The 25,915-nt window shown below is 44.4% G+C and overlaps 1 protein-coding gene across 1 annotated transcript; it reads right to left on the bottom strand.

Moving 5' to 3' along the window:
• Positions 1-560: 560 nt before the first annotated feature.
• Positions 561-13,486, bottom strand: TRIM40 (tripartite motif containing 40). The gene is made up of 6 exons (XM_055574388.1): positions 13,415-13,486; positions 12,257-12,804; positions 2,183-2,278; positions 1,331-1,549; positions 934-1,041; positions 561-665 (listed from the first exon to the last, which is right to left on the bottom strand). The coding sequence occupies exons 2-6, from the start codon at positions 12,599-12,601 to the stop codon at positions 561-563; spliced, it is 873 nt and encodes a 290-aa protein (XP_055430363.1). The 5' UTR covers positions 12,602-12,804; positions 13,415-13,486.
• Between the last annotated feature and the right edge of the window lie 12,429 nt (positions 13,487-25,915).

Here is a 25,915-nt window from a genome sequence, read left to right as displayed (position 1 = left end):
ATGAGGGCCTCTGCTTCCTGTTGGCTGAAGGCTGGAGGCTGCCTGCTGGCTGCAGAGTCACTCACATCGTCAATCCAGCAAGGAGAATCTCAAGAGGGAGAGTGTTAACAAGGAGGCATCCCATTCGTGTAACGCAGTCCGTGAAGTGCCAGCCCATCCCCTTTGCCATATTCCATTGATTAGAAGCAAGTCACAGGTTCTGCTCACACTCAGGGAGAGGGGATCACACAAGGGTATGAACACTATTAAGGGAGAATCATGAGAGGTCACTGTAGAGTCTGTCCATCACAAAAATAATAAAAGTGCCAGGCGAATGGTACAGATACCAGGTGCTACAGGAGCTCAGAAGGAATGTTCCTTCCAACAGATGTGCAGGCTCCACATGCAGAGGTGGTATCACCATTGTGAGCTCATACCATTCAAATGTCTGGATGCTCCCATTTCAATATGAGATGGTGAGAGATGGGTACTACCATCAGTTCACAGGAAAAAGAGGGCTTGGATCCTGACCTCTGCAGTGGGAGCCAGAGTACAAGCCTGGTTCAGGAGAGAGGCTATGACTATCGTCCAGGGGTCTGAGGGTCAGGCATCAGGTCACAGCTCTGGCGACGAGGAATGGAGGTCATGTTCAGGAGATGGCAGGTCTGAGGGGCCACCGGGCAGACCTAATGGGAGGCTGGACAGATTAGGGGAAGGAGAGCCAGGAGGGTGAGGTGAATCTGAGATGAAATGGCCCGGGGATGAACATGTCAGAGCCGCTGAGGATGGCTGGACAAGTGACTCGTTGATTCTTTTCTCTAAGTTGGGATAAATAACCTCTAATTGCTCTGGAGCACTCCTAGAAACAAAAAATCCTTCAGTATATTCTGTTGACTCTTCCACTGTCCATGTAGCATGAAGATGCAAGTTAAAGGAACAGTGGAACTCCTTGACCTTGAGAAAGCCCCCACACACATCTAGGTTGGTGTGGGTTTGTGTGTGGAAGCACATGTAGGAAGGGAGATGGGACAGCTCATACCTGTTCAGTAGGTCACTGGCATCCTAGGAGAGAGAAAGAGTGAGAGTCACCATCGGTTCTCAGGTTCCTGTTCCATCCAAGTCCCCTCCCCACCCCACTAGTGGATGGCACTCGGGACTGCCACCTTGAGAACTGGAGGGGTGCACCCCTTCTATGTACCCCCCTCTGCTGCAGCAGCATTGGGCAGCCTTGGGCAGGTCACCACCACATGTCACAAAGTCTCTTCTTACACCTCCCAGAGGGATACTACAGGTAGGCTGCCCACTATTTGGGGAGAATTCTGGGCTTTGGAAGGCACCCCAGGATATGCACCTTCAGCAGGCTGGCGTCCAGTTTCTTGGCCATCCCCTCCAGATCAGTGACCAGGCTGCTGAGCTGAAGTAATGCCCTGGAGATGCCAGGGATTCTGGACAGCTCTGCTGACACATCCTGCCGCTGGTCTGGCCGCCGCTGAGCGGGGGCATCCAGCTGTCTTCTGGTTTGGGGTTGCTGCTCCAGCTCAGCCTCCAGCCTGTGGGTCCCAGGGTCTGCCTGAAACTCCAGAAAAAGGAATTATGTAAGATCTGATGTCAGAAGGCTCCGCCTAGCCCTCCGCCTCTGAGCATTGAGTGAGAATGCTGATTTCTCAGTCCTCCTCCCTTCATAACATTGACTCTACCGGTCATGGGTGTTAAAGAGGCAGCCATGTTCTTCAAAAATGCCGGGACACCGTCTCCCCACCTAACACCCTTGTGAACATCCACACGTGCATGTTACACACACACCCCCACACACACAGACTCTGCTATATCCTCCCACTGCCTTTTAACCCTCTCGGGTCATAACGTGAGGAGAGACCCCACACCGAAGTGAGCAAGAGAGACAGAAGGGTAGACGGTCAGAGACAGAGAAAGAAACCTACGGTTTACGGAGTAATTTTCAATTGATAGTCTGCTTGTCTCTGATTCTTACCTTGAACCAGGTGGAGCAGGACTGGCTTTCATTGAACATATAAATCACATGAAGTTCAGAGCGTTTGACTTTCCCTGGGCCACTCAGCCAACAAACCCCAAGACGGAGCCCAGCACCCATGTTTCCAGCCTCCAGGCACTCCCCTTGCAGCAGGCTGCTCCAGACAGACAGATGGCCAGACTGGAGTCCTTCCTGAGACTCTAAGAAACCCACCTTCATCTCCTGCAGTCTCTCCTCCTCCTGAGTTCTGAGCCGCTGGAGTTCACAGATGTCCTTTCTGAGCTTCCTGATCCTGCGGTTGAGTCGTTCCTAGGGAGACAGACATGCTTGATGATGAGACCACGGGTGAGGGTGATGCCCATGGAACACATTGGGGGAGTGGTGGGTGTCCTGATCCCAGGATGAGGCTAAAGGAAAATTCTGCCTAAAAAGAGGCAGCTTTCTATGCGTCATCCTTGGGGGAAGAAATACAAGAGTTTATTTAATGGATGATGGTGAAAAGAGATAGTTTGTTTTTTTTTTAAGCCTTAACTACACAGGAATAACAGATAGTAACAGAACCTTTTCTACTCTGAATTCAGGGTGTTTTTCTCCCAACATCTAAAAGTTTTTGCTGATCATTGGCAACTCTTACTACTTCTCATCAACAAGTGAAGCCAATCTAGTGAGAACTGACTTAGAGAGAAGATGCAAAGCCTCTGGTACCACTTCCCCACCCTGGCTGGGATGGGCAAGAATCCTCTCTTAGAGGTAAACCTGTAGCCCAGGAAGGCATGGGACCTCTCTCTAAGTCTTAAATCAGTGTCTGGATGGGTCACTGTGTCTGGGAAACTAAGGATATAATGAACGATTTCAGTTTCTAAAAAATTTACTTTCAGGTTTTTGAAAAACTATGTAGGAGGCAAAAATAAACAAAGCTGATACAGATATCAACACAGGCCTTTAACGACTCAAAATGGAAGAAAGGTACAGGGTGGAGGTAACAGCAAAAGATTCTGGAAACAATCTCCTTGTCATCCCTTTTTAGACTGGTGACAAAATGTATTTGCCCTGCTAGAAAAAAGGGCGTACAAAGCTTTAGTAATAAAACAGTATGGTGCTGGGGCAAGAACATTTAGAAAATGAAAGAAGAGAGAGCTCAGGGAGAGACCCATGTTTACAAAAGACTTTAAAAAGAAAAAGTACAAAGAAATGAGTCACAGGTATGAAATGTACAGTGTGGAGGATATAGTCAGTAACTGTGTCATATCTTAGTATAGTGACATACTGTAACTAAACTTGTCCTGGTGATCATTTTGAAATGTATAGCAATATTGAATCACTATGTTGTGTAAGTGGAGAAGGCAATGGCACCCCACTCCAGTACTCTTGCCTGGAAAATCCCACGGACAGAGGAGCCTGGTGGGCTACAGTCCATGGGGTCGCTAAGAGTTGGACATGACTGAGTGACTTCACTTTCATTTTTCACTTTCATGCATCGGAGAAGGAAATGGCAACCCACTCCAGTGTTCTTGCCTGGAGAATCCCAGGGACAGGGGAGCCTGGTGGGCTGCCGTCTCTGGGGTCACACAGAGTCGGACACGACTGAAGCGACTTAGCAGCAGCAGCATGTTGTGTAAGAGGAACTAACATAGTACTGCAGGTCAATTGTACTTTCAAAATGAACAAACAAGAAAGAAATCAGATTTGTGGTTATCAGAGGTAGAGAATAGAAAGAGGGTGAATTGGATAAAGGCAGTCAAAAGGTACAAGCTTCCAGTTATAAGATAAATAAGTACTAGAGATGGATGTGCAACACGATAAATATAATCAACACCACTGTATGTTATATATGAAAGTGGTTAAGAGAGTAAATCCTAAGAGTTCTGATCACAAGAAAGTTTTTTTTTAATTCCTTTAATTTCATGTCTATAAGAGATCATGGATGTTCACCAAACTTACTGTAATAATCATTTTGTTATGAATATACATCAAATCCTTACACTGTACATCTTAAACTTTTATACTACTGTTTGTCAATCATATCTCAATAAAACTGAAAGAAAAGAAAATAAAAAGTAGTATATAGATCAGTAAGAGAGGAGACAAAATCTGTAGGAGATGGTGTTGAGAAACTGGCTTACAACAACAGAGAAAAATAAAGCTAAATGCTTATCCAGAACTCTAGATGGATTAAAGACAGCATGAAAGGAAAACTATAAAGTTAATAGAACATAATATTAAAGAATAAATTTGTGGCCTGGGGGTAGGGAAAATTTGTCTTAAATAAAATCCCCAAAGCACAAACCGTGAGACAATGATTTAATTTGATGACCTTAAAAATTAAATATTTCTGTTCAATCAACACTATGGACAAAACTTACAGAGATATGATGGACTAGGAGATAATATCTGCAATGTCTAAAAGCAACAAGAGACTTATTATATACAGGACATCAGAGGAAAGCCTAGGGACCTCCCTGGCAGTCCAGTGGTTGAGATTCAATGCTTTCACTGCCATGGGTCTGGATTCAGTCCCTGGTTGGTGAAATAAGATCCCACAAGTCACACAGTGCAGCCATAAATACATAAATAAATAAATAAAAGGAAAGCCTAGAAATAAATAAGAAGACAGGAAACCAAAAGAAAAATTTGGAAAGAATATGAACAGTTAGTTTACAGAAGAAGGGATGCCCAAACTCATCAGTGATCAGAGAAATGGAATTAATACAATGGAATGTTACTTGACCCTCATCAGATTAATAAAAAATTAGACAACGGATAACACCTGGGGAAGGTGGGATGTACGTGGGTGTGAGGACCACACCGAGGGCTGGTGAGAGGGGCACTAGCATAGCATTCTGTTGAGGGTCTTGGCCACCGAGGTGTGCTTCCCTCTATGATCCGGTGGTCCCGTTTCTGGGTAAAAATCCCAGAGAATTCCTCACTCAGGTTCTAAGATAATGTGTACGCTACAGCACTGTTTGTGGTAACAGAGTTGGAATCACGTAGAGTCCATTCCTGTGAAATGGATGGCTAAAATGAGGAAGGTGCCTGCTGTGGAACACTGTGCAGCTATCAGAAACAATGGACCATGTGACCCACAAAACATGAACTTCAGATCTCAAATTCATGGTAGAATGGAAACCAAGAAGTAGAGACTTCCTGGTGATCCAGTGGTTAAGACTCCATGCTTCCACCACAGAGGGCATAGGTTCAATACCTGCTCAGGAGTTAAGATCCCACAAGGGCCCAGTCGAGGGGGAAAAAAGAAATAGATGAGTCCCATCATGTAATTTTGTTAATTCAATATATAAGCACACAGTGCAGCAATGTGTGTTTTGCAAACTGTCTACAAATAAAAATATAACAAACACTAAGTAGCTACCCATGGAAGAGAGAGGAACAGTGATTAAATTAAATGGAACAAACAAAACAAAAACGGGATTTGTGGACTAAAGCTAGAAAGTGAAAGTCGCTCAGTTGTGTCCGACTCTTTGTGATCCCATGGACTATAGAGTCCATGGAATTCTCCAGGCCAGAATACTGTACAGACCATGGGAGTCTCCAGGCCATAATACTGGAGTGGGCAGCTATTCCCTTCTCCAGGAGATCTTCCCAACCCAGGCATAGAACCCATTGGGGGTGGATCCTTTACCAACTGAGCCACAAGGGAAGCCCAGACTAAAGATAAGAGTGTGCAATTAACTGAAGAGTGTGTGTTTCACTAAGTAAATCTTTCTCAACTCAGGTGAAAAAAAAAAAAATGGGGGAGAGGGCATGTTGTTGTTGATGGCTGTTCATGGGGGTATTTCTTTCTTTTTTTCCCCTGTCATTTTGCTTCACTTCCTCTTTGGAAAAGAAGTGTCCTGTATCACTGGAGACATACAGGTAGAGGCTGGGGTTGGATAAGATGACTTTGAAAGTTCTTTCTAGCCCTGAGATTCAGAAGATAGAACCAAAGTCAAAGGGTTATGGGTGAGACATCAGCAAGGACATTCAAGCAAACAAAGAGTAAGCAGAAGAGGCAGTGATGTTACGAGGAATTTATTAAAAATTTGTCACGTCATGGGTGTTACCTGCACGCATTTCCCAGCAGAGAAGGAATAAAACAGAAGGAAGGGCATGTGAATTTCACTCAGGGGCCTCGCTGGTGAAGGTGGAGGCTCAGGTGGGGTGGAGAATTGTGTAAGCATGAAAGTTCAGGTCTCACGAAGTTGAAACAAGCAAATAACCTTCACCATTTTACCCCTTCCATTTACTCTCTCTGATGTCACAACTACATTTCTTGAAAGAGTAGGCAGTTCTCATTGTCTTCATATCCTCGTGCCCTTTTGCTCCCCAGCATCTGCCTTTGCTTCTCATCACTCTGTGAAAACTGCTCTCTCCAAGGTCACCAGTGAACTCCAGGAAAGAAACTTCGGAGGTGCCTTCTTCTCAGGCTCCTCTTCTTTGATGTGATTCTCCCCACCCCATTCTACCCACCTCCCACACCCTGTCCTTCCTTGACCTTTGCTAGGTTGTTTCTTTAACCTGTTTCTTTTGCTGAACAATGTCTTTAATTTCAGGCTTCAGATTTTATCATAATTTCCTGAAAGATGTTTGTCCTAACAGTCAATCATATTTCTAGCTGAGACCTAAGTATCTCCCACTGCCCTATTAGCAGTTCTAACTCAGTCTGGAGTAATCAAACTCAGTCTGGAGTAATCAAACTCAGTCTGGAGTAATCAAACTTATCTTCCTCTTCCCCACCCTCTTTCACCATCCACTACTCTTGACTGCCATATTTCCGTCCTTGGACCCACTATTCTGCCTGTCATCCAACTTGAAATCTCAGTCATGTTTTGTCTTTTATCTGTTTTACTCCTGTCTTCAAAAGAGTTTCTTATTGTCAGAGATAAGCCCAAACTCCTTAACCCAATATCCAAGATCCCCCCCTCCCCAATAACCCAATTATATTTTCTGTGTTCCCTCTCCCTGCTGCTGCTGCTGCTAAGTTTAAACGTAAAGTTTAAAAATAAAATAAAATTTAAAAAAAAAAAAAGGCAAAAAGTTACCTTTCCCTATACAGTCACCAAAAAAACAAAAAGACCAATTTTCAAAAAACACGCTCCTTACAGAACAAGTCCCAAAATATAGATAAGAAAGGTATAGTCTATTATATTTTATGAAGAAAAATGGTATTGATGATTAAACCTGACAATGTCCACATGATCATACATATAGAAAATGTCAGGAAATTAAAGGATATATGAATTCAGCAAAGACTCTCATTTGGATCTACAATGAACCAATTGCCAAAAAAATTACTCTTATAAAATATATGCTGCTGCTGCTGTTAAGTCACTTCAGTCGTGTCCAACTCTGTGTGACCCCATAGACGCAGCCCACCAGGCTCCCCCGTCCCTGGGATTCTCCAGGCAAGAACACTGGATCGGGTTGCCATTTCCTTCTCCAATGCATGAAAGTGAAAAGTGAAAGTGAAGTCGCTCAGTCGTGTCCGACCCTCAGCGACCCCTTGGACTGCAGCCTACCAGGCTCCTCCATCCATGAGATTTTTCCAGGTAAGAGAACTGGAGTGGCTACCCTCAATATGAGATTTAAATTAAGAAATGTAACATCTGATTCACCGACATAAAGGAAAACACTTAGTGATATTAATATATCCCGCTATTGGTCAAGACCATGTAGGCCCATAAAAGTAATAATTCTTAATGTAGGCAACAAATTTAGTGTGATACCAATTAAACTTTCATGGACTTCTCCATCATGCTTAGAAGCATTGCATAAGAAAACCCTTCTGAAAAGACAGTCAGCAAGAATATCAGGGACAAAAATTACTATTTGGTGAAGATGCTACTACATTTAAAAATAAACCAAAAAGCAGTAAGTATCAAAACTGCATAATAACTTTCAAACAGAAAACACTAAATCCCTAGTTTCAAAAATCAAGTTGGTGCTCCATGCCGTATTCCAGTCCCATTCGGTTTCACTCACAGATAGATTCACTCTTCCAAACTTGACCTACCACAGCTTCCTTTCACATCCCCGCCTCTAACCACACAGCTGGTGTTCTTTCTCAAGTATTCAGTTCAGTTCAGTGGCTCAAATCACAACACATGAGTCACCTCCCAAACTGCAAGACTCCCTCCCCTTGCAGATGCCTTCTTTCATTCCCCACTGTTTCAATGGAAAGAGTGTGCCTCCTCCTAGCCCAGCATTCACTTCTTTGCCGACGCCCATCTAACTAGATAGCTCAGCATCATTCAATGTACTCTGCAGTCACTTCTTTCTTAGTGTCTGGAACACCACTTCCCTAGCTTTTCTCAAGCCTTCCTAGCGGCTCAGTCCAAGTCTCCCTTACTGGGTCCCCCTCCATCTTATGTCTAAGTGATGGCCTTTCTCAGGACCTTGCCCTGGAAACTCTTTTCTCCTTAGACTCTCTCCTGGGGATATTGCAGCAATTCCCTTAGTTTTAAATATTATCTTTTAAAATTTATTTTATTTACTTTCATTTGTTTTTTTGACTGCTCTGCGTGACTTGTGGGATTTTAGTTCCCTGACCAGGGAGGGTTAGGATGGAGTCCTAACCACTGCACTGCCAGGGAATTCCCTTAAATATTATCTTTACTTTGATGGCACCCTGTCCTAGGTTCTGGGAATACTACCTCAGACTCTCTTTGGAGATTCAGATTTCTTAGCCAGCTGCATATCTAAGATCCTGCTTTGATGTGTCCCAACTTGGACTCGACTTGTCTTAAATGAAACTTGATGTTTTGTTCAAACCTGTTCTCCTCAGTCCTTATCTTTCCATCATCCATCTAGTTTCTCACACTAGAAACTCATGAAGTCATCTTTTGATTCCCTTCATTCCCAGTAGATGCTGTCAATTCACACTCTAATTATAAACTCTTCAAGTACAACAAGACATTTCCAGATTTGGGGCTCCCAAATCTGAATTTCCTTCTGCCCAGTCTTTCCACTGGCCGCCTTCTCTTTCCCTGGTCTCAGCACCACTGCCACCTCCTCCGTGAGGCCCTCACTGACCACATGGGTCACCCATTACTCTCCATCTGTTTGTTTTCTTCCTAGATCATACAAGACTTGTCATTTGTTTGATTTCTTGCCTGTCTTTCTTTGGAAAATCCCTGGCAGGAGGGATGGCATCTGACTTGTTCAGCATTGTATTCCTAGCATACATGGTAGTTACTGATACACTGCAAGAACTTACTCAAGTCTTTCTTAAACAAATATTGTTCTTTATTTACTTCAGGTTCCTTGTCATAATTTAAAGGTAGACTTGAGGACAGAGATTATGAATCATCTTTATAGTTCCAACAATGCCTGGCATGACATCATACGCAAAGCACAGATCTGAATAAATCATTGAGTGAGTGAATCGATTTTCCCATATATTCACTGGCCCATCAGCAGGTCGGAGGCCTCCCTTTGCCCTCCTGTGATCCCCCACACTTAGAGGGGATGATGTTAGAACTAGAGAACTTGGCCTCTTTGGTTTTCTGAGTTATTTCTCTCTCTTCCCATAGTCACCCTTGATCTGGACTTCTCACTTTCTCATTCTGTTTCAAAATGTGTTCAAAAAGTCAAGAATCTAAAAGAAAGCTTTGGAAATTCATCCTTCATTATTGGATAGAAAGACACCATGGTGAAAATATGTCAATTTCCCACCCAATCAAATGGAAACTAAATTGGGGGCGGAAGAGGGGGAAGATTGGTTTGAAAAATGCTAAAGCTAATTGCCAAAATAGGCATATATAAATATTCACAAAAATTCTGAAAAATAAGAATATTCTGACAGTTCTAAGACCTACCTGACACTAAAATACATTGGAAAAGGACAGTTTTAAAAATGGTTTTACACCCAGGCAGAAATAGAATAGAACAGAATACAGTCAAGAAAATATGTCAAAGGAAACTATTAGCAAGGTGAAAAGACAGCCTTCAGAATGGGAGAAAATAATAGCAAATGAAGCAACTGACAAACAACTAATCTCGAGAATATACAAGCAACTCCTACAGCTCAACTCCAGAAAAATAAATGACCCAATCCAAAAATGGGCCAAAGAACTAAATAGACATTTCTCCAAAGAAGACATACAGATGGCTAACAAACACACGAAAAGATGCTCAACATCACTCATTATCAGAGAAATGCAAATCAAAACCACTATGAGGTACCATTTCACACCAGTCAGAATGGCTGCGATCCAAAAGTCTACAAGTAATAAATGCTGGAGAGGGTGTGGAGAAAAGGGAACCCTCTTCCACTGTTGGTGGGAATGCAAACTAGTACAGCCACTATGGATAACAGTGTGGAGATTCCTTAAAAAACTGGAAATAGAACTGCCTTATGATCCAGCAATCCCACTGCTGGGCATACACACTGAGGAAACCAGAAGGGAAAGAGACACGTGTACCCCAATGTTCATCGAAGCACTGTTTATAATAGCCAGGACATGGAAGCAACCTAGATGTCCATCAGCAGATGAATGGATAAGAAAGCCATGGTACATATACACAATGGAGTATTACTCAGCCATTAAAAAGAATACATTTGAATCAGTTCTAATGAGGTGGATGAAACTGGAGCCTATTATACAGAGTGAAGTAAGCCAGAAAGAAAAACACCAATACAGTATACTAACGCATATATATGGAATTTAGAAAGATGGTAACAATAACCCTGTGTACGAGACAGCAAAAGAGACACTGATGTATAGAACAGTCTTATGGACTCTGTGAGAGAGGGAGAGGGTGGGAAGATTTGGGAGAATGGCATTGAAACATGTAAAATATCATGTATGAAACGAGTTGCCAGTCCAGGTTCGATGCACGATACTGGATGCTTGGGGCTGGTGCACTGGGACGACCCAGAGGGATGGAATGGGGAGGGAGGAGGGAGGAGGGTTCAGGATGGGGAACACATGTATACCTGTGGTGGATTCATTTTGATATTTGGCAAAACTAATACAGTTATGTAAAGTTTAAAAATAAAATAAAAAAAAAGAAGAAAATATGCAAGTCTATATGCACCATGGCATACTATAAAGTTGGGATTCAAAGGGTTATTCAGTAGTAAATGATGACAGGAAAACTGATCATAATTTGGAAGTTATCTTATTCTTTCATCAAAATATACCTTGGATATTCTAAGTCCTTTAAAATAAATGTTGAAGGATACTCGTTGCAACATTTCTTGTGATCTCAAAACAAAACAGTAATGTATAGATAACTCAATACTAGCCAATTTATGGTACATTCATAGAGCTGAACACCATGCAGTTGTTGAATTCATAAAATCTAAAGGTACTGGTGGGAAGATGAAATAATGTCCAAGATGTATTTTTAGATGATAAAAATGAGTCACAGAAAGATATGTAGAGAATCCTTATATGTCTGTGTTTTAGACAGTGTGTTCACACACACAATTTTTTGAAAGATTTATACACAAAAATCTAACAATGGTTACTTCTAGGGGCTGAGAATGGGGGAAAACAGGAATAAAGATCTTTAGTTTTGACTTTATACATTAGTGTTATCTGAATGTACCACTTTGATGACTAAAGTTTTTTAAATTAGGATAAAAATAGTTACTATAGTAAGAAAGGAAAAAAGACAAAGGAAGAAGGAAAAGAGAGAATCATGTACTAATTTCCAAGTTTCAATATATTTACAGGATAACTGTTAACATATGTAAATGTGGCTCAATGGTGAAGAATTCCCCTGCCAAGTAGGAGATGTAAGTTTGATCCCTGGGTTGGGAAGATCTCCTGGAAAAGGAAATGGCAACCCACTCCAGTGTTCTTGCCTGGGTAATCCCATAGACAGAGGAGCCTGGTGAGCTACAGTCCATGGGGTTGCAAAAAAGTTGGACTATGACTTAGCAAATAAACATCAACAAAACCTGATTACGTTTCTGGCCAATATCCTAGTACTGTCAATCAAGGGAACCATATAGTCTTAATATTAAAAGGGTTTTGCCTTATTTAGTCCAGCTCCTTCATACTACAGATGAGAAGTGTGAGGAGTTCATGCTTCCTGGGAATCTGATGTCACGTGACAGTGTTTCCTCTCAGACTCCTATTAATACATTGAAACTTTAACATCAGTAGCAAGATATACACAGGGAAACGAAGACAAAGGTCTAAAACAGGATAAAGCAGAAGAAACAAAGACAAATGTCAGTTATTGAACCTCTATGACATGCCTGGGATCAAGGACAGGGAGTAGAAAGGAGTAACTCGGGGAGGTGGTGGCAGGGGGATAGCGACGATAACCTCGTGTTACCTTGTAGTGGCTGATGGCATTTTCAATGGGCAGTTCACAGTGAGACTTGTGTTCAGGGGTCATCCGGCATTCCATGCACAGAAGACGTCTGCTCTCCTCACAGAACCAGCACACCTTCTTCTGGTGGCTGTCGCAGGTATAGCCGGCCCCCAGGACCCCCTCGGAACAGGGCTTCCTGCAGAGGGGGCAGCTGTGGACTCCGGAGGCCGAGGCCTTCTCCAGGTGCTGGGCCAGGCAGGCCCGGCAGAAGAGGTGGCCGCAGTCGGTGCGCACTGCCTCCTTCAGGCACTCCTGGCAGATGGGGCAGATGCCCTCTTCCTGGCGGTCCTCCCGCAGGGGGCCCATGGCCTCCACCGCACGCTGCCAGCGTCCTATCTACTAGGGCCTTCTTCCCCACAGGAACTTTGGACGGCCTGCCACCCTTGACAGTCCAGCTAAGGAGGAGGCAGCCCCGGAGAGGCTCAGAGGACACAACTCAGCCCTCCAATTTCAAGCAACCGCCTGCTCTTCATCAACAGAGCGTAGCATGGACCATGGAAATCACCATTCTGCAACAAGTTCCAGAAATACGTCATCTTTCACACTACCCTCTGGTTTCCTAGTCTTTACTAGACATAAAATCACTCTTTTCATACACCTGGAGGAAGTAGGTGATTCAAAGACCATGTTTCCTCTTCAGAATTTTCTGTGAATATTTTTACAGCTCAAAGTTAAGAGGCCAGAATGTCCCTGTCAGAAGCCAGAGCTTCATAAACTTCAAAGTTGAAAGTCTCTGATTTGCCCTCAGTTGAGAGAAGCTGCAGGAACTGGTCGAGAACCACACTGCGATACTTGAAGGCTCGTGGTCACACTCTAAGAGTTTAGTTACTGCTGTCAATTATGACTTGACATTTGCATCAGCACCTCTGTCAGCATCTCTATCAACCAGCATCTCTTTCAGGGTTATACAAATTCCACAATCAAAGGGACAGAGAAGAAGAAAAGGACAGAGAAAAGTCCAGAGACCTTTTCCCTTCTTTTCAAACCACCTCCAAAGACCCAAGGAAGAAAGTACTCTCCCGTCCCTATGTCCCTTAAAACATTGCATTCAACTCTCATTCCCTCATCCCCAAGCCTCTTGTCTAGTCCTCCTCCAGAAAAGCTCCTCTGGTATCCTACCTCAGTTTCTCCCGTGGCGATTTCAGGTCGTGTCTCACGGTCCAGATCTGGAGCGATGGCCAGCAGGTGACTGGCTCTTTTTAAACCGTGCGAATTATATATGCACACGTGTTAGTAAAAATGGGGGAAAGGTGATGAGGCCCATCCCCCCACAGCTGCGTGACTAACCGAGGGGTGAGATGGACTTTGGTTGGTGAAAGGTGTGGCTTGTTTGCACATAGGAAGGAGGAAAGTCTTGGTGCCTCGGACGTGAATACGACACGCAGTCAGTCAGGACACAGAATGATCCCAGAGCCCAGCTGATACCTCGGGATCCAGGTGTGGTCGGTGTCGATGACACAGAACCATGGCATCTGCTCGTGATACCAGAACGCCAGGTGCCCACCCACTTCTTCCAGTCAGGCTGGTCTCAGCACTCACCCTGGGGGAGCCCATGGGGAATAACACTAATAAGAGTTGCTGGTTGGGGCCTTTATTTTTTTTTTTTTGGCCACCCTGTGAGACTTGTGGGATCTTGGCTCCCCAACCAAGCACTGAACCCAGGTCCTTGGCAGTGAAAGAGTGGAGTCCTAACCACTAGACCTCCAGGGAATTCCTGAGGCTTTGTTAAAAGGTCCAACATTCTTGTTCAAATCTCACTCCATACTATCCTTCCTCAATCCCACTTGGCCACTATCTGCTGTGGGGTTCCTATTAAAAAGTCACTTTCCCAGGCTTCCTAGGTGGCTCAGTGGTAAAGATCCACCTGCCAATGCAGAAGACATGGGTTCAATCCCCAATCCAGGAGGATCCCACGTGCCATGGAGCAACTGAGCCCATGTGCCCCATCTATGAAGCTGGTGCTGTAGAGCCTGCGGAGCTGCAACTAGAAAGCCCATGTGCTACTACTACTGAAGCCTGTGTGTCTAGAGCCCGTGCTCCACAAGAGCAGCCACCACAGCGATGAGCCCTAGCACGGCAGCGAGAAGTAGCCCCCACTCAGAGCAACTAGGGTAAAGCCCGCAGAGCAATGAAGACCCAGCAGAGCCAAAAATAAATAAAAATTATTGTTTAAAAAAAGCTACTTTCACCATAGTCACAGTTACTTGGCCTTTTTATCAAAGGCGATGGCTCCCTCAAATCTCAGGGTGACAGATGGAGTGAGCATCTTACACACTCCATACCACCACCTCCTGAGCGTGATGCCCCAGAGCCAGATGAAAATACCTGTGTGTGGAGCTCCGGCTGTCCACTTTCTCCCTCTGCTCTGTCCTCCACAGAGCCAACTCCCCCGATTTGTTACAGATGAGCCACGGAGCCTTGTGAATGAAGTTCATGGGTTCTTTCCCACCCTACCTTGCAATCCTGCTGTTGTCCTGGGTGATTTCAAGGATGATGTAGTTGACCATCAGGCCTGAGGCCCTTAAGCTCCTTGACTTGCTCACATCCAGTGACGTTTCCTTTTGGGGACCACCCTGGTAACCATTCTCTGGTCCTTGTCAGAACAGACTTCACCACCCAAAGTCACAAATCCAGGCATTAGACTTGCCTTACATCTCTCTCCCAAGCTTCCTACTACATCATCTGGTCATCAATTTCTAATCCTTGACCCCTCCACATTCCTAATTTGTCACATCTCATGAGATAATATGAGAAAGGAAAATGAGGAGAGATTAAGTAACCTGCTGAGTCCACAGACCGGTAAACAGGGAGTTGGGATTTTTAGATCTGGGTGTCTGTCATTTTAGCCCATGGGCTTCTTCACCACAAAATGTCATCTTTTCACACTTTTCCTTGCCCTTACAAAAAGATCAATAAAGTCTTAATAAATGGAAAGATGAATTGTTAGACAGATTGATAATTATCTGACTTGGGAGGTGAGCAGTTGGGAGGATCCCTTGGAGAAGGGAATGGCAACCCATTCCAGTATTCTTGCCTGGAGAATTCCATGGACAGAAGAGCCTGGAAGACTACAGTCCATAGGGTTGCAAAGAGTCAGACATGAGTTAGTGACTAAATGACAACAACAAGGATATCATCTATTTAAACAATTACATTTAAAGAAGAAGAAAAATCTCTGGCTAGAATGAAAAAAATTTTAACTACCCCAAAGATCCAGATTATGGTCCTAATTCTGAGATTTGGAGCTTCATGTGCCAAGATAGCCACAGTCTCAGCCTCCTTCCCAGGAAAGTGGATCAAATGTCACAGCTGGGAATGGATTCTGGATAGATAGATGAAAATAGCACTTTGTGCCACTTTGGTTTACTGATCATATGGTAACTTCTTCTACAGTTATTCAGGTACTTTTCTTGATTTTCCTACAAGCTTATTGAGCAACTTGACGGTAGAGACACACTTAATGCCAACTTAAGAATAATTCAAATATAGAAGTCATAGAAGAATAGACAAATAAATTCAATCATATTTTAAAAGATCTGAATGTGTGTGTGTGTGGGGGGGGAATTGCGAAAGAATGTCAAGAGACAAATGACAAAATGAAAATGTAAAACAAAAACATATTTAGAATTATCATCAAAATCAAAGGGTTACGACTTGTCTGGTGGTCCAGTGGTCAAGAATCTGCCTTGCGATGGGATACGGGTTCCATCCCTGGTTAGGTAACTAAGATCCCACATGTGGCAGGGCAACTAAACCCATGAGCCACAGCCACCGAGCCCATGCTCCACAACTAGAGAAAGCCTGCAAGCCCCAATGAAGACCCAGGGCAGCTAAAAAGAAAATAAAATAAAAATGGTAGTTTATTAAAAAAAAAAATCAAAGGGTTAATTCCCTTAATGCATAGAGAACTCACACACACAAAAATTAACGAGTACGAAACTGGACAGAGACACTTCATAAGAAAAAACGTCTCTAAAACATGTGAAAAGATGCTCAATCTCTCTCCCATGAAGAAAAGGCACATTAAAATGGAGAACTGGGGTTGGAAAGGGACTCTCCTTTACATTCCCATTGTACCTTTTAAATTGGAAACCAAGTAAGAATATCAGAGTCGGACATGACTGAGCAACTGAACTGAACTGAACTGAAACACCTGGGTTTCCCCTGTGGCTCAATGGTAAAGAACCTGCCTGCTGATGCAGGAGATGCAGGTTTTAAATTGGGAACCAAGTAAGAATATCAGAGTCAGACACGACTGAGCGACTGAACTGAACTGAACTGAACTGAAGAATATCACCTGGGTTTCCCCTGTGGCTCAATGGTAAAGAACCTGCCTGCCGATGCAGGAGATGCAGGTTCCATCCCTGGGTTGGGAGGATCCCTTGGAGAAGGGAATGGCAACCCATTCCAATATTCTTGCCTGGAGAATTCCATGGACAGAAGAGCCTGGAAGACTACAGTCCATAGGGCTGCAAAGAGTCAGACATGAGTTAGTGACTAAATGACAACAACAAGGATATCATCTATTTAAACAATTACATTTAAAGAAGAGGAAAAATCTCTGGCTAGAATGAAAGAAATTTTAACTACCCCAAAGATCCGGATTATGGTCCTAATTCTGAGATATGGAGCTTCATGTGCCAAGACAGCCACAGTCTCAGCCTCCTTCCCAGGAAAGTGGATCAAATGTCACATCTGGGAATGGAGATGCTTCAGAAATTACAAACCAGTGCACAACGGTTAGGGGTGATTATTATTTCCCTGCCTCACAGACTATTTAGCCTAGTTCCTTGCATATAGAGAGCCATTTGAATGAGTGATCTTATCTAATTTCACCTACTTTAAAATATTGGAGCCAGGGGCCCAGGGATTTGCATCTCTTCCCTCTCCTTTGGCCTGGCTCTGCTCTGACACTTTCCAGCAGAGAAGCCCCTTACCTCTTCTTGTAGCTGCTTTAAATTCTTAGAATCAGTTTAAACTTAGTTCATGTCCCAGTTTCCTGCATGAAACCTTCCTAACTACTCAATCTTCATCGTTCCAGGGCCTCCACTTACAGTTGGGCAGGGTGTGCACTGTACAAGAACACACTTGGGAGATGGGATGAGTCAGCAAGGAGACCCAGCCCACAGTCTACTTCCAGAGCCATGGACCTTGGCATCCCATAGCAGCATTGCCCCCGACGAAGGGGAGGGGCCATTCTAACTTGCACAAAGGTTTCAGAGGGGCTGGCAGGTCTATATGCATCACTCTTTTTCCTGAACCACCTCCTAATTTCTTTTAAAAAAACTATCTTTTGGCCACTGATGAGGGATCTAACCTGTGCTCCGTGCACTGCCAGCACCAAGTTTTAACACTGGACCACTGGAGAAGTCCTTGTTGTTGTTTAGTAACGAAGTCTCTTTGAGACCCCATGGACTGTAGCCCATTAGGCTCCTCTGTCCATAGGATTTCCCAGGCAAGAGTACTGGAGTGGGTTGCTATTTCCTTCTCCAGGGAATCTTTCCTACCCAGGGATTGAACTCATGTCTCTGGCACTGGTAGGTGGATTCTTTACTGCTGAGCCACCAGGGAAGCCTAGAGAAGTCCCTGAGCCATCTCCTAATTTATTACTGTTAAATTTTTTCCAACTTCTCTGACTTTGGCTCATGCTTAGCTCCATGAGGGACAGGACTATGTCTTCCCTCACGGAAGACATACCTTTTGATGCCTAGCCCGCTGATGGGTATCTTAAGCCAGTCTTTCAAGGCTCCAACTAAATCCTAAGGATGTTTTCTCAGTCCATATCCAAACTGATGACTCTGAAACATGAGAGCATCAGCAGTCCCTTCCTTGAAATTCTTACCTCTGCTGCCTCCTGGGTTTCCTTTCACCTCTCTGACCATGCATTACAGGGGATCAACTGCATCCTAGCACAATGAGGTGGAGCTGCATGGACTTTGAAGGCAGATGGCCCAGATTCCCATCTCTGCTCCACCACTTTGCAGCTGTGAACCTTAAGATCCAGTAAGCTCCCTGAGCTCCACTGCCATCCAGATCTTTATCTATGGTCTTGATGTACTTACCGAGTTAAAATTCCTGTGCATCCTTGCATGTCTCATCACCATCTCAACTTCAATTCTAAATTATTCTTACCTGAATTATTTGCCACCTTACCCAGAACAGGGCTTCCCTGGTGGCTCAGACAGTAAAAAATCTGCCTGCACTGTGGGAGACCTGGGTTAGATCCCTGGGTGGGGAAGATCCCCTGGAAAAGGAAATGGCAACCCATTCCAGTGTTCTTGCCTGGAGAATTCCATGGACAGAGGACCTAGTGGGCTACAATCCATGGGGTTGCAAAGGGTCAGACACGACTGAGCGACTTCACTTCACTTCATTGGGCAGTAGGTGGAGCTGTCTCCCAAGACACGACGCACCTTATTTTCATCTCTGGGAGGCAGAATGACTCAGGGCCCTGGGACTTTTCATTTAAAAATGAGTTTCAAATCTGGCCTTGTAATTCCTCAGAGCAAGACATACCTGGCTGTGGAAAGTTAGCTCTGATATATGCACATTCAAGAAGAGGGAGGGAAGAAGGAGAAGGGGGCATAAAACTATATAAAAGGAAGAGGGGTATAGCCCAGGAGAGACAGCCTGCAGAGCAGCAATAGGCAGGGACCAAGGAAGAAAGTGCCAGTGAAAGATATCCGACAGCAGAAATAGCCAAGAATTTTAAAATGCAGAATGTCTAATGCTGAACCTTAATCTATCTGCTCCACGATTATGAAAAAGGAAGGGAGGGGAATAGGAGCTCAAGACTGGAGACTCAGGAAAAAAGGAGAATTCAGCAGAGGCTTTAGGAGCTGCTAGTAAAAGTGATATGTTCTAGGTGGGACCTCCTGGATTCTACCCAGTGGCATGGAAGAAACAGCCTGAAATGTACTGAGGCTATTAGTCATTCACCAGGTTGATAGAGTCCTTATTTTGAGTCCTGTAGAAAGACTTCTCCTGAGAATCACAGCCAGATGAAACAGTATGAATGCTTTGGTTGTTGAGGTGGCAGAAGGGGCTGAATCCACCCTGCGTGGAAGGTGTACAAGTGACTGACTGACCATCGGTACTTGGTTGGACACACCTGTTTTCAACAAAAGGATGAAACTATACAATAAACAAAATAGGGTAATTTATGAACTTCACGACTGAGCGACTTCACTTAAACTCACTGAGGCTTGAAGAAGAAAGAAAAGGAGCCAGCAAGAGCAGAGACTGACATTAGGTGAGATGGAAAGTCAGGGGCAGATGGATGTGAGACCCCAGTAGAGAGACTTCAGAGACAATCTTGCTGCAGTGGCAGGATGCACAGAGGAGGATCCTGATGCTCCTTACCTGCTCCGGCCCTTTCCAGTGCTCTGAGATAGGCCCTGCTGCTAAGTCGCTTCAGTTGTGTCCGACTCTGTGCGACCCCATAGACGGAAGCCCACCAGGCTCCCCCGTCCCTGGGATTCTCCAGGCAAGAACACTGGAGTGGGTTGCCATTGCCTTCTCCAATGCATGAAAGTGAAAAGGGAAAGTGAAGTCGCTCAGTCATGTCAGACTCTTAGCGACCCCATGGACTGCAGCCTTCCAGGCTCCTCCTTCCATGGGATTTTCCAGGCAAGAGTACTGGAGTGGGGTGCCATCACCTTCTCCGGGGATAGGCCCTAGCTACGTGTTTAACAGGGCCACACTCTTCTGTAAAATTTGCAAAAGTAATATATTTTTAACCATAGGTAAGATTGCTGTCTCTTTCCTGGTATCAGGCGACTTTGGGGTGTGCGATCTAGCTAAGGACGAGTTAAGTTGGGCTTCCATTGTTCAGGGGTGTTTAGATTCATCAGTTATTGCTTAATAAGTTCATGAGTTATTGCTGGGTGTCCTCCATGTAGAAATGGCTTCCAGGAACACCTTTACCACCCACTGAGACAGCTCCTCTGACATCAGAGACTAAAGTGCAGGGTCAGAGAATATGTCATGACACATGTCCTGTGACATGTGGTACCAGACATCTGTGGACAGAGGAGTCAATAAATCCCTTCTACATCCCTAGATGTAGAAAATTGTAAGTGTAGGATTTAGTTTCACTGAGGTCTAGTCAAAATGGAAGTGCTTTTCTTCAGGAATATATTTAGCAATATAACATATATGAATATGTATACATGACAAAATAAAATTATGTTTAACATATTTCTACATGAAATCAATTGAAGTTATTCTGACATCAAAAAGCAATTTGGAATAAAAAAAATTCAGATCAAACCAAAATCAATAAGTGATGGGAAGAGATGAATTTTAAATAGAAGTAAAGAATAGAGTCGTAGGTTTTTTGACACTCAGTTGGCAAAGAATAAACCTATAAACATATTACATTTTTAAAACTTTATTTTATTTTTTAGTTGTCATTTCTTATTGACTTGGTATGAAATATTGGCATCTAGAATCTTAGAATTCACAATACCTTTTTAGAACAAGGAATTAGCAATAAACAGGTCAGTGACCCTTAGCAATTTAAAGAGCTATTTAAGATTAATCATTAGAGTGTTCTGAAATCTTAGAGCTCACAGAAGAAACTCTTAACAGAAGTTTCCCCAAAGTTAATGAACTAAAAATTGGCATATTATTATCAATAATGATTGTGAAACTGAAATAAATTTTTCTTAACTTTCATTTTAAAAAATTATTAACCAAGCTAGCTGCTGCGGCTGCTGCTGCTGCTAAGTTGCTTCAGTCGTGTCCAACTCTGTGTGACCCCAGAGACGGCAGCCCACCAGGCTCCTCCATCCATGGGATTTTCCAGGCAAGAGTACTGGAGTGGGTTGCCATTTCCTTCTCCAATGCATGAAAGAGAAAAGTGAAAGTGAAGTCGCTCAGTCGTGTCCGACTCTTCACGACCCCATGGACTGCAGCATACCAGGCTCCTCCGTCGTGGGATTTTCCAGGCAAGAATACTGGAGTGGGGTGCCATTGCTAGAGGAAACGCCAAATTGAAACCACTGGGTGTTGTTTTACCGGGGACTCCAAAGAGTTCCGGAACCACAGCTCTTTATATCTCAGTGCAGAAAGGAATTCAGAGAGAGGCAAAGTGATAGATAAGAAGTGATTATTAAAATAGGAAGCTTGTGAAGTTTACAAGCGGACAGGTGAGAACAGACGAGAAATGCAATGCCCTAAGGGATTCCTGGGCTACAGTTTTATAATCAAAAGAAAAGTGGGGAAGGGGAAAACTTCTTTGTCTTTCTTGAATAGACATCATGCTTCCATCATCAGCTCCTCCTCTGGGTTGAGCGGGGGAGTTTTCTTGTCCCTACGTGGTCAAGCTGGTCCACAGATTATTGTTTTTTCTGTATATAGACAACATGTCTCAGGGATTTAACTTCCTGAGCTCACTGGGCAGGATGTGGGGCTCATGCCACCATTTTAGGGGCATGTCTCCAGTGCTTCTGTCGCATGGTTTTGTTGCTAAACAAGCCTGCTTGGCTTTGTGGCTAAGCAAACCTTCCTTCTTGAGTAATCATTAACTTGCAGGGGTCTCATATTTTTTCACCTAGTAAGATTAATTATTTAATCACCTTCTTTGTCCCTTTACTCTGTCCCTATCAAAATGACTAATTAGCACCAGAGAAAATGTATTACAAAGTTGTTGTCAAATGAAGGAGACAAAAGTATAGAGAAGGGGCGAGGCTTTCTGAGAGGCTCACTCTCTCTTTGTCTTGTGTTGGCCTCTGAGGGGGCTTTGTGGCAGCCATACCAGCCGACCCCTCCAGAGAGGTGGGTTGTGCAGGAGGCCAAGGTGGCCAGCATGGCCAGGTGTGGGCACAGGCAGTGGTGTTGCCCCTCCTGGGTGAGGGCAAGGCCAAGAACCCCCACCTGAGCCAGAAGACCCTGGGTCCATACGCATGAGTCCACCTGGAGAGTGCCTGTTCCCGTCTTCCCTAGAGGCAGAGATCACCCGCCAGTCCCTGGCTCCTCATGAGAAGCCTCATCTGAAAGGCCACTCAGAAGAAACTGTGGGTGAATGGCAGCTTCCCAGTTGTGAGATGGACTGCGGAAGATGCCCGGCTTTTTCTGAATTTCCTTCACTTCCTTTCTTGCCCACCTTTTCCTGGTAGTGGGGACCATTCATTGCCTTGAGCCCCTGTTTGCCCCTGAAGTCTCTACCGGGAAAAGGGGGCTGAGGCCCAGCCTTCTGTTCCATGTCAGGCAACGCTTCCTTTCCTAAGGCATTGCTTCCTGCAGTAGATGCCACTTCATTCTTGAAGCCTACTGTTTTTTTGCCTATACTAACTCTTGGGTGCTTGGGGCCCACCTATTTCCTTGTTGCTGGAGGAGGGAGATGATGAAATGATCGTGATTGCAAATAAAACTGAACAACTAAAAAAAAAAGTATAAAAATACAGGGAAAATATAGTGGTGACCAGTTATTTTAAAATATTTGAATTTTTTGATGTTTATGATATGTCAGCTTTTTAAACCTTGTAATTTGTTGCCATTGCTTTTTTCTCATTCTAAGTAAATATTCACTTTGATTTCTAATGTTATATCTCTAATTTTGTGTCCTTTTTCTTGAAGAGGCCCCAACAATGTGTGAGCTTCAGGCTCCACAAACCTAACGCCCCACCCCCTCCTCCACCCCCATCCTCCACCAACCCAATCCCCCAACCCTCCCCATCCCTGCCTGCTATGAGGGTTTTTTTTCGGGGTGGGGGGCAGTGATGGTCTGATGTTGGTGGGCGCGGGTTTCCATCAGGAAGCCGTAAAGGAGATCTGAACAGTAAAAGAAGTTGCCCGGGAGCACTGCTGCAAGGCTCCGCGGACGGAGTGACAGGTGAGATGGGACGTCTGCGCCCTGGCGAGAGTGCCCGACGACGGCCAGTCCGCTCAGAAGTCCCTGCGGCAAGTTCAGAACCGTCCCCGGGGCGGGGCCGAGGCTCCACGTGCTCAGGTGGGTTGGGTTCCTCTCCTTGCAGCGATTCCAGAATTCCAGAAGCAAGGCGTGGACCTCGGGATTTGCAGAAAACCTTCACCAACAGGCAACTGAGCCCTCAAGTGTTTCCAACCATCTCTCAGGGATTTTTTTTTTTTTTTTTTGGTGGCTTTCCTGGTCAAACATGTGCTTTGGAATTAAAAAAAAAAAAATTCCACCTCAACTGAGACAATATTATCAGAATTAACCACCAAATCGGTTGCTTTTTAAAAAGCGCTGTCGCTCATTCCCAGGTGACGGCAGGTGAGCGCCGCGCGCTCCGGCTCCTTCCAGAGCGCGCTCACCGGCGGTCCTCGGCCCAGTCGCCCAACGGTGTCCAACGGCCCCCCGAGCCGCCCCACTGGCCACTCCCGGCCCAGCCGCTCCTCCGCTCACTCCGCGGGTGGCCGCGGCCAGCACCCAACTACCCCTTTCACATCACCCCCGGGTGGTCTGAGTCCCCGTGCGGCCTGCTCCTGGCTCTTCCTGACCCTGCGGATTTCAGGGTGCCGGCGTGGGTGCCCCACTTCGGTCCTCCGCTCCTCCGACCTCTTGCCGAGGAGTCGTCTCCATTCTGCCCGTGGAGAAACCGAAGGCTCTGAAAGGTGGACCCCGAAGACCCCTGAGAGTGATGACCAAAAGCATGTACTGTAAGTGACTGACCGTGGGAGGATTAACACTTAAATTTCCTACAACAGACGCAGCCTCAGAAAACCGGCCTCGGAACTTTCTCCCCTACAGGACCCTCAGTCCTTCCAGACGGCCCTATGCCGACCCATTTAGCAAGCGCTCTGGGCACACAGCTCACCCCAAACCAAATGGAATGAAAAAACTTTGTTTAGAAGTGAGGCCTGCAGAAACCTTAGGCTACAAACTTTAAATGCATCATTCTGAGAGTTTTCTGTTTGGCTGCTCTTCTGCCTCTAGAGCTGGCTGCAGCTCCAATCTCCTTGTCACATCCTGGTCTGCAAACTGAGACCTATCAGGGGCCCTTATGCTGTATGCTGTGCAACTCCTTATGTTGCACTGAAGCTAGAATCCTCACAGCCACCATGAAAGTTTGTGCTTTCCAGGCACCAACCTGACAATATGCAGGAACAGGCTTTTTGTTTCTGAGCCTAGTAAGGAGGGCTGCTCTGACTCCAGCTCTTTTTGGAATATTAGGTGTGCAGGATGCAAGATTCTATTTCAGCTCTGTCTGGGGGTAAAAGGGCAATGTGTGTGTGCACCAGCAAGAAAAGCCCATATAGACTTTATTACTAAAGGGAAAAGGAAAAAAAGAGGAAAATACATTTTCTGAAAGCTAAGGTTCAGAGAAGAACCAACTCCTGCAAAAACTGAGGCCTGAATCAGAAAGTTTTCTGCTTTTATTAGTGGACTGAGTAACTCAGACTTCTTCCAGGTGAAGATAACTGAAAAAGCTGGATAAAATATTTTTCAAGTATCTTAAAAATTCAAAGGGCCAGTAAAGAATGGCTGGGCCAAAGTTTGGGAAAGGAATCTGTGGATCTGAGCCCAGAACTTAAAAGTTGCTTCTGTCTGGGAACATTTGCTGATCCTGCATGTTGCTGAGATCCCAGACTGCATTTTTGACAGCCTTTAAAGGCTTACGGAACTAGAAATAGAGTCCCCAAGCCCCCAAAATATCAAGTGTTGAATTTGTTTAAGGTGACTCTAGGCTGCAGCGTCAAAAAAAAAAAAAAAAAAAATCCTTCTGGGAAGAAGCTCACATAATCCCAGGCTTTGAATTATTTCTACAAATACGTCTTCAAATATATCTAGCACACAGGCAAAAATAACCAGGCACCAGAGGGACAAAAAACCCCGCCAGTAAGGAAAGCAGGGACGACAGAATTAGATTCATAAGGATTTCAGACACTGCCATTATTGGCAGAGACTAACGACTTTGTATGTGCTGTGTTCAAGGAGATACAAGCCAGACTTGAAAGATCTGGCAGAGAACCAGGAATTTTAATAAGTGGCATAGCAGATGTTAAAAAAGATAACTTTAGCCTGAGAGAGTCACAGGTACCGAAGTTATGAAGCCATGGAAACTCAAGTGTCGTACTCTTGTTGGTCTATCTGAAGATCACACAGATTTGGAGACAGTAGTTCCTGTTTCCAGTTCAGCTTTTGATATCACAGAATGACATAAACAAAAAAAATAAAGCATGTAATTTGAACTATATAATTTTTAAGGGTTGTACATTAATCTGGTTCAAAAAGTAGTATATAAGAACTATGTACAAGATTTGCAACCATCCACCCCTATTCATCTCATCTGCCACTACCACCCCCACCCCTGCCCCACAGGTAAACACTTTTACTAGTTTCTTGTGTATCCTTTTGATAGGGATAGAATAGGATAGTTATACAAGTAGTTGTAGAAGTCCCCAAAGGGGCCTATAGATAGAGAAGGAAACCTAGGAAACTTTGGGAGGCCTTTGTAAGTCAGTGATGGCTCAAAAAAGCTATTGGAACATTATTCAATGAAGCAGTCTTGCTTAATTATAAAACCATAAACAAAACCACAAGATATGCCGGAGGCCACTAGATGGAAGACCACCACCCTTCTACTAATACGATAATCCTAGTTTGACCTCAGAGAGTCAGACAATTTCCAACCTAATATGAAGGAGGAGTTA

Source organism: Bubalus kerabau, chromosome 3, assembly GCF_029407905.1.
Source record: "Bubalus kerabau isolate K-KA32 ecotype Philippines breed swamp buffalo chromosome 3, PCC_UOA_SB_1v2, whole genome shotgun sequence".
Lineage (NCBI taxonomy): Eukaryota > Metazoa > Chordata > Mammalia > Artiodactyla > Bovidae > Bubalus > Bubalus kerabau.
Note: the sequence above shows the minus strand (reverse complement) of the source record. Positions and strands in the feature narration are given on the sequence as shown.

Coding starts and splice junctions, on each gene's coding strand:
- TRIM40 (XM_055574388.1), bottom strand. CDS start 12,601: ATGGGCCCCCTGCGGGAGGACCGCCAGGAAGAGGGCATCTGCCCCATC. Junction 2,279..12,256: donor ATGCCATCAGCCACTACAAG/GTAACACGAGGT, acceptor CTGTCTCCCTAG/GAACGACTCAACCGCAGGAT. Junction 666..933: donor TGTGTGGGGGCTTTCTCAAG/GTCAAGGAGTTC, acceptor GCCTCCCATTAG/GTCTGCCCGGTGGCCCCTCA.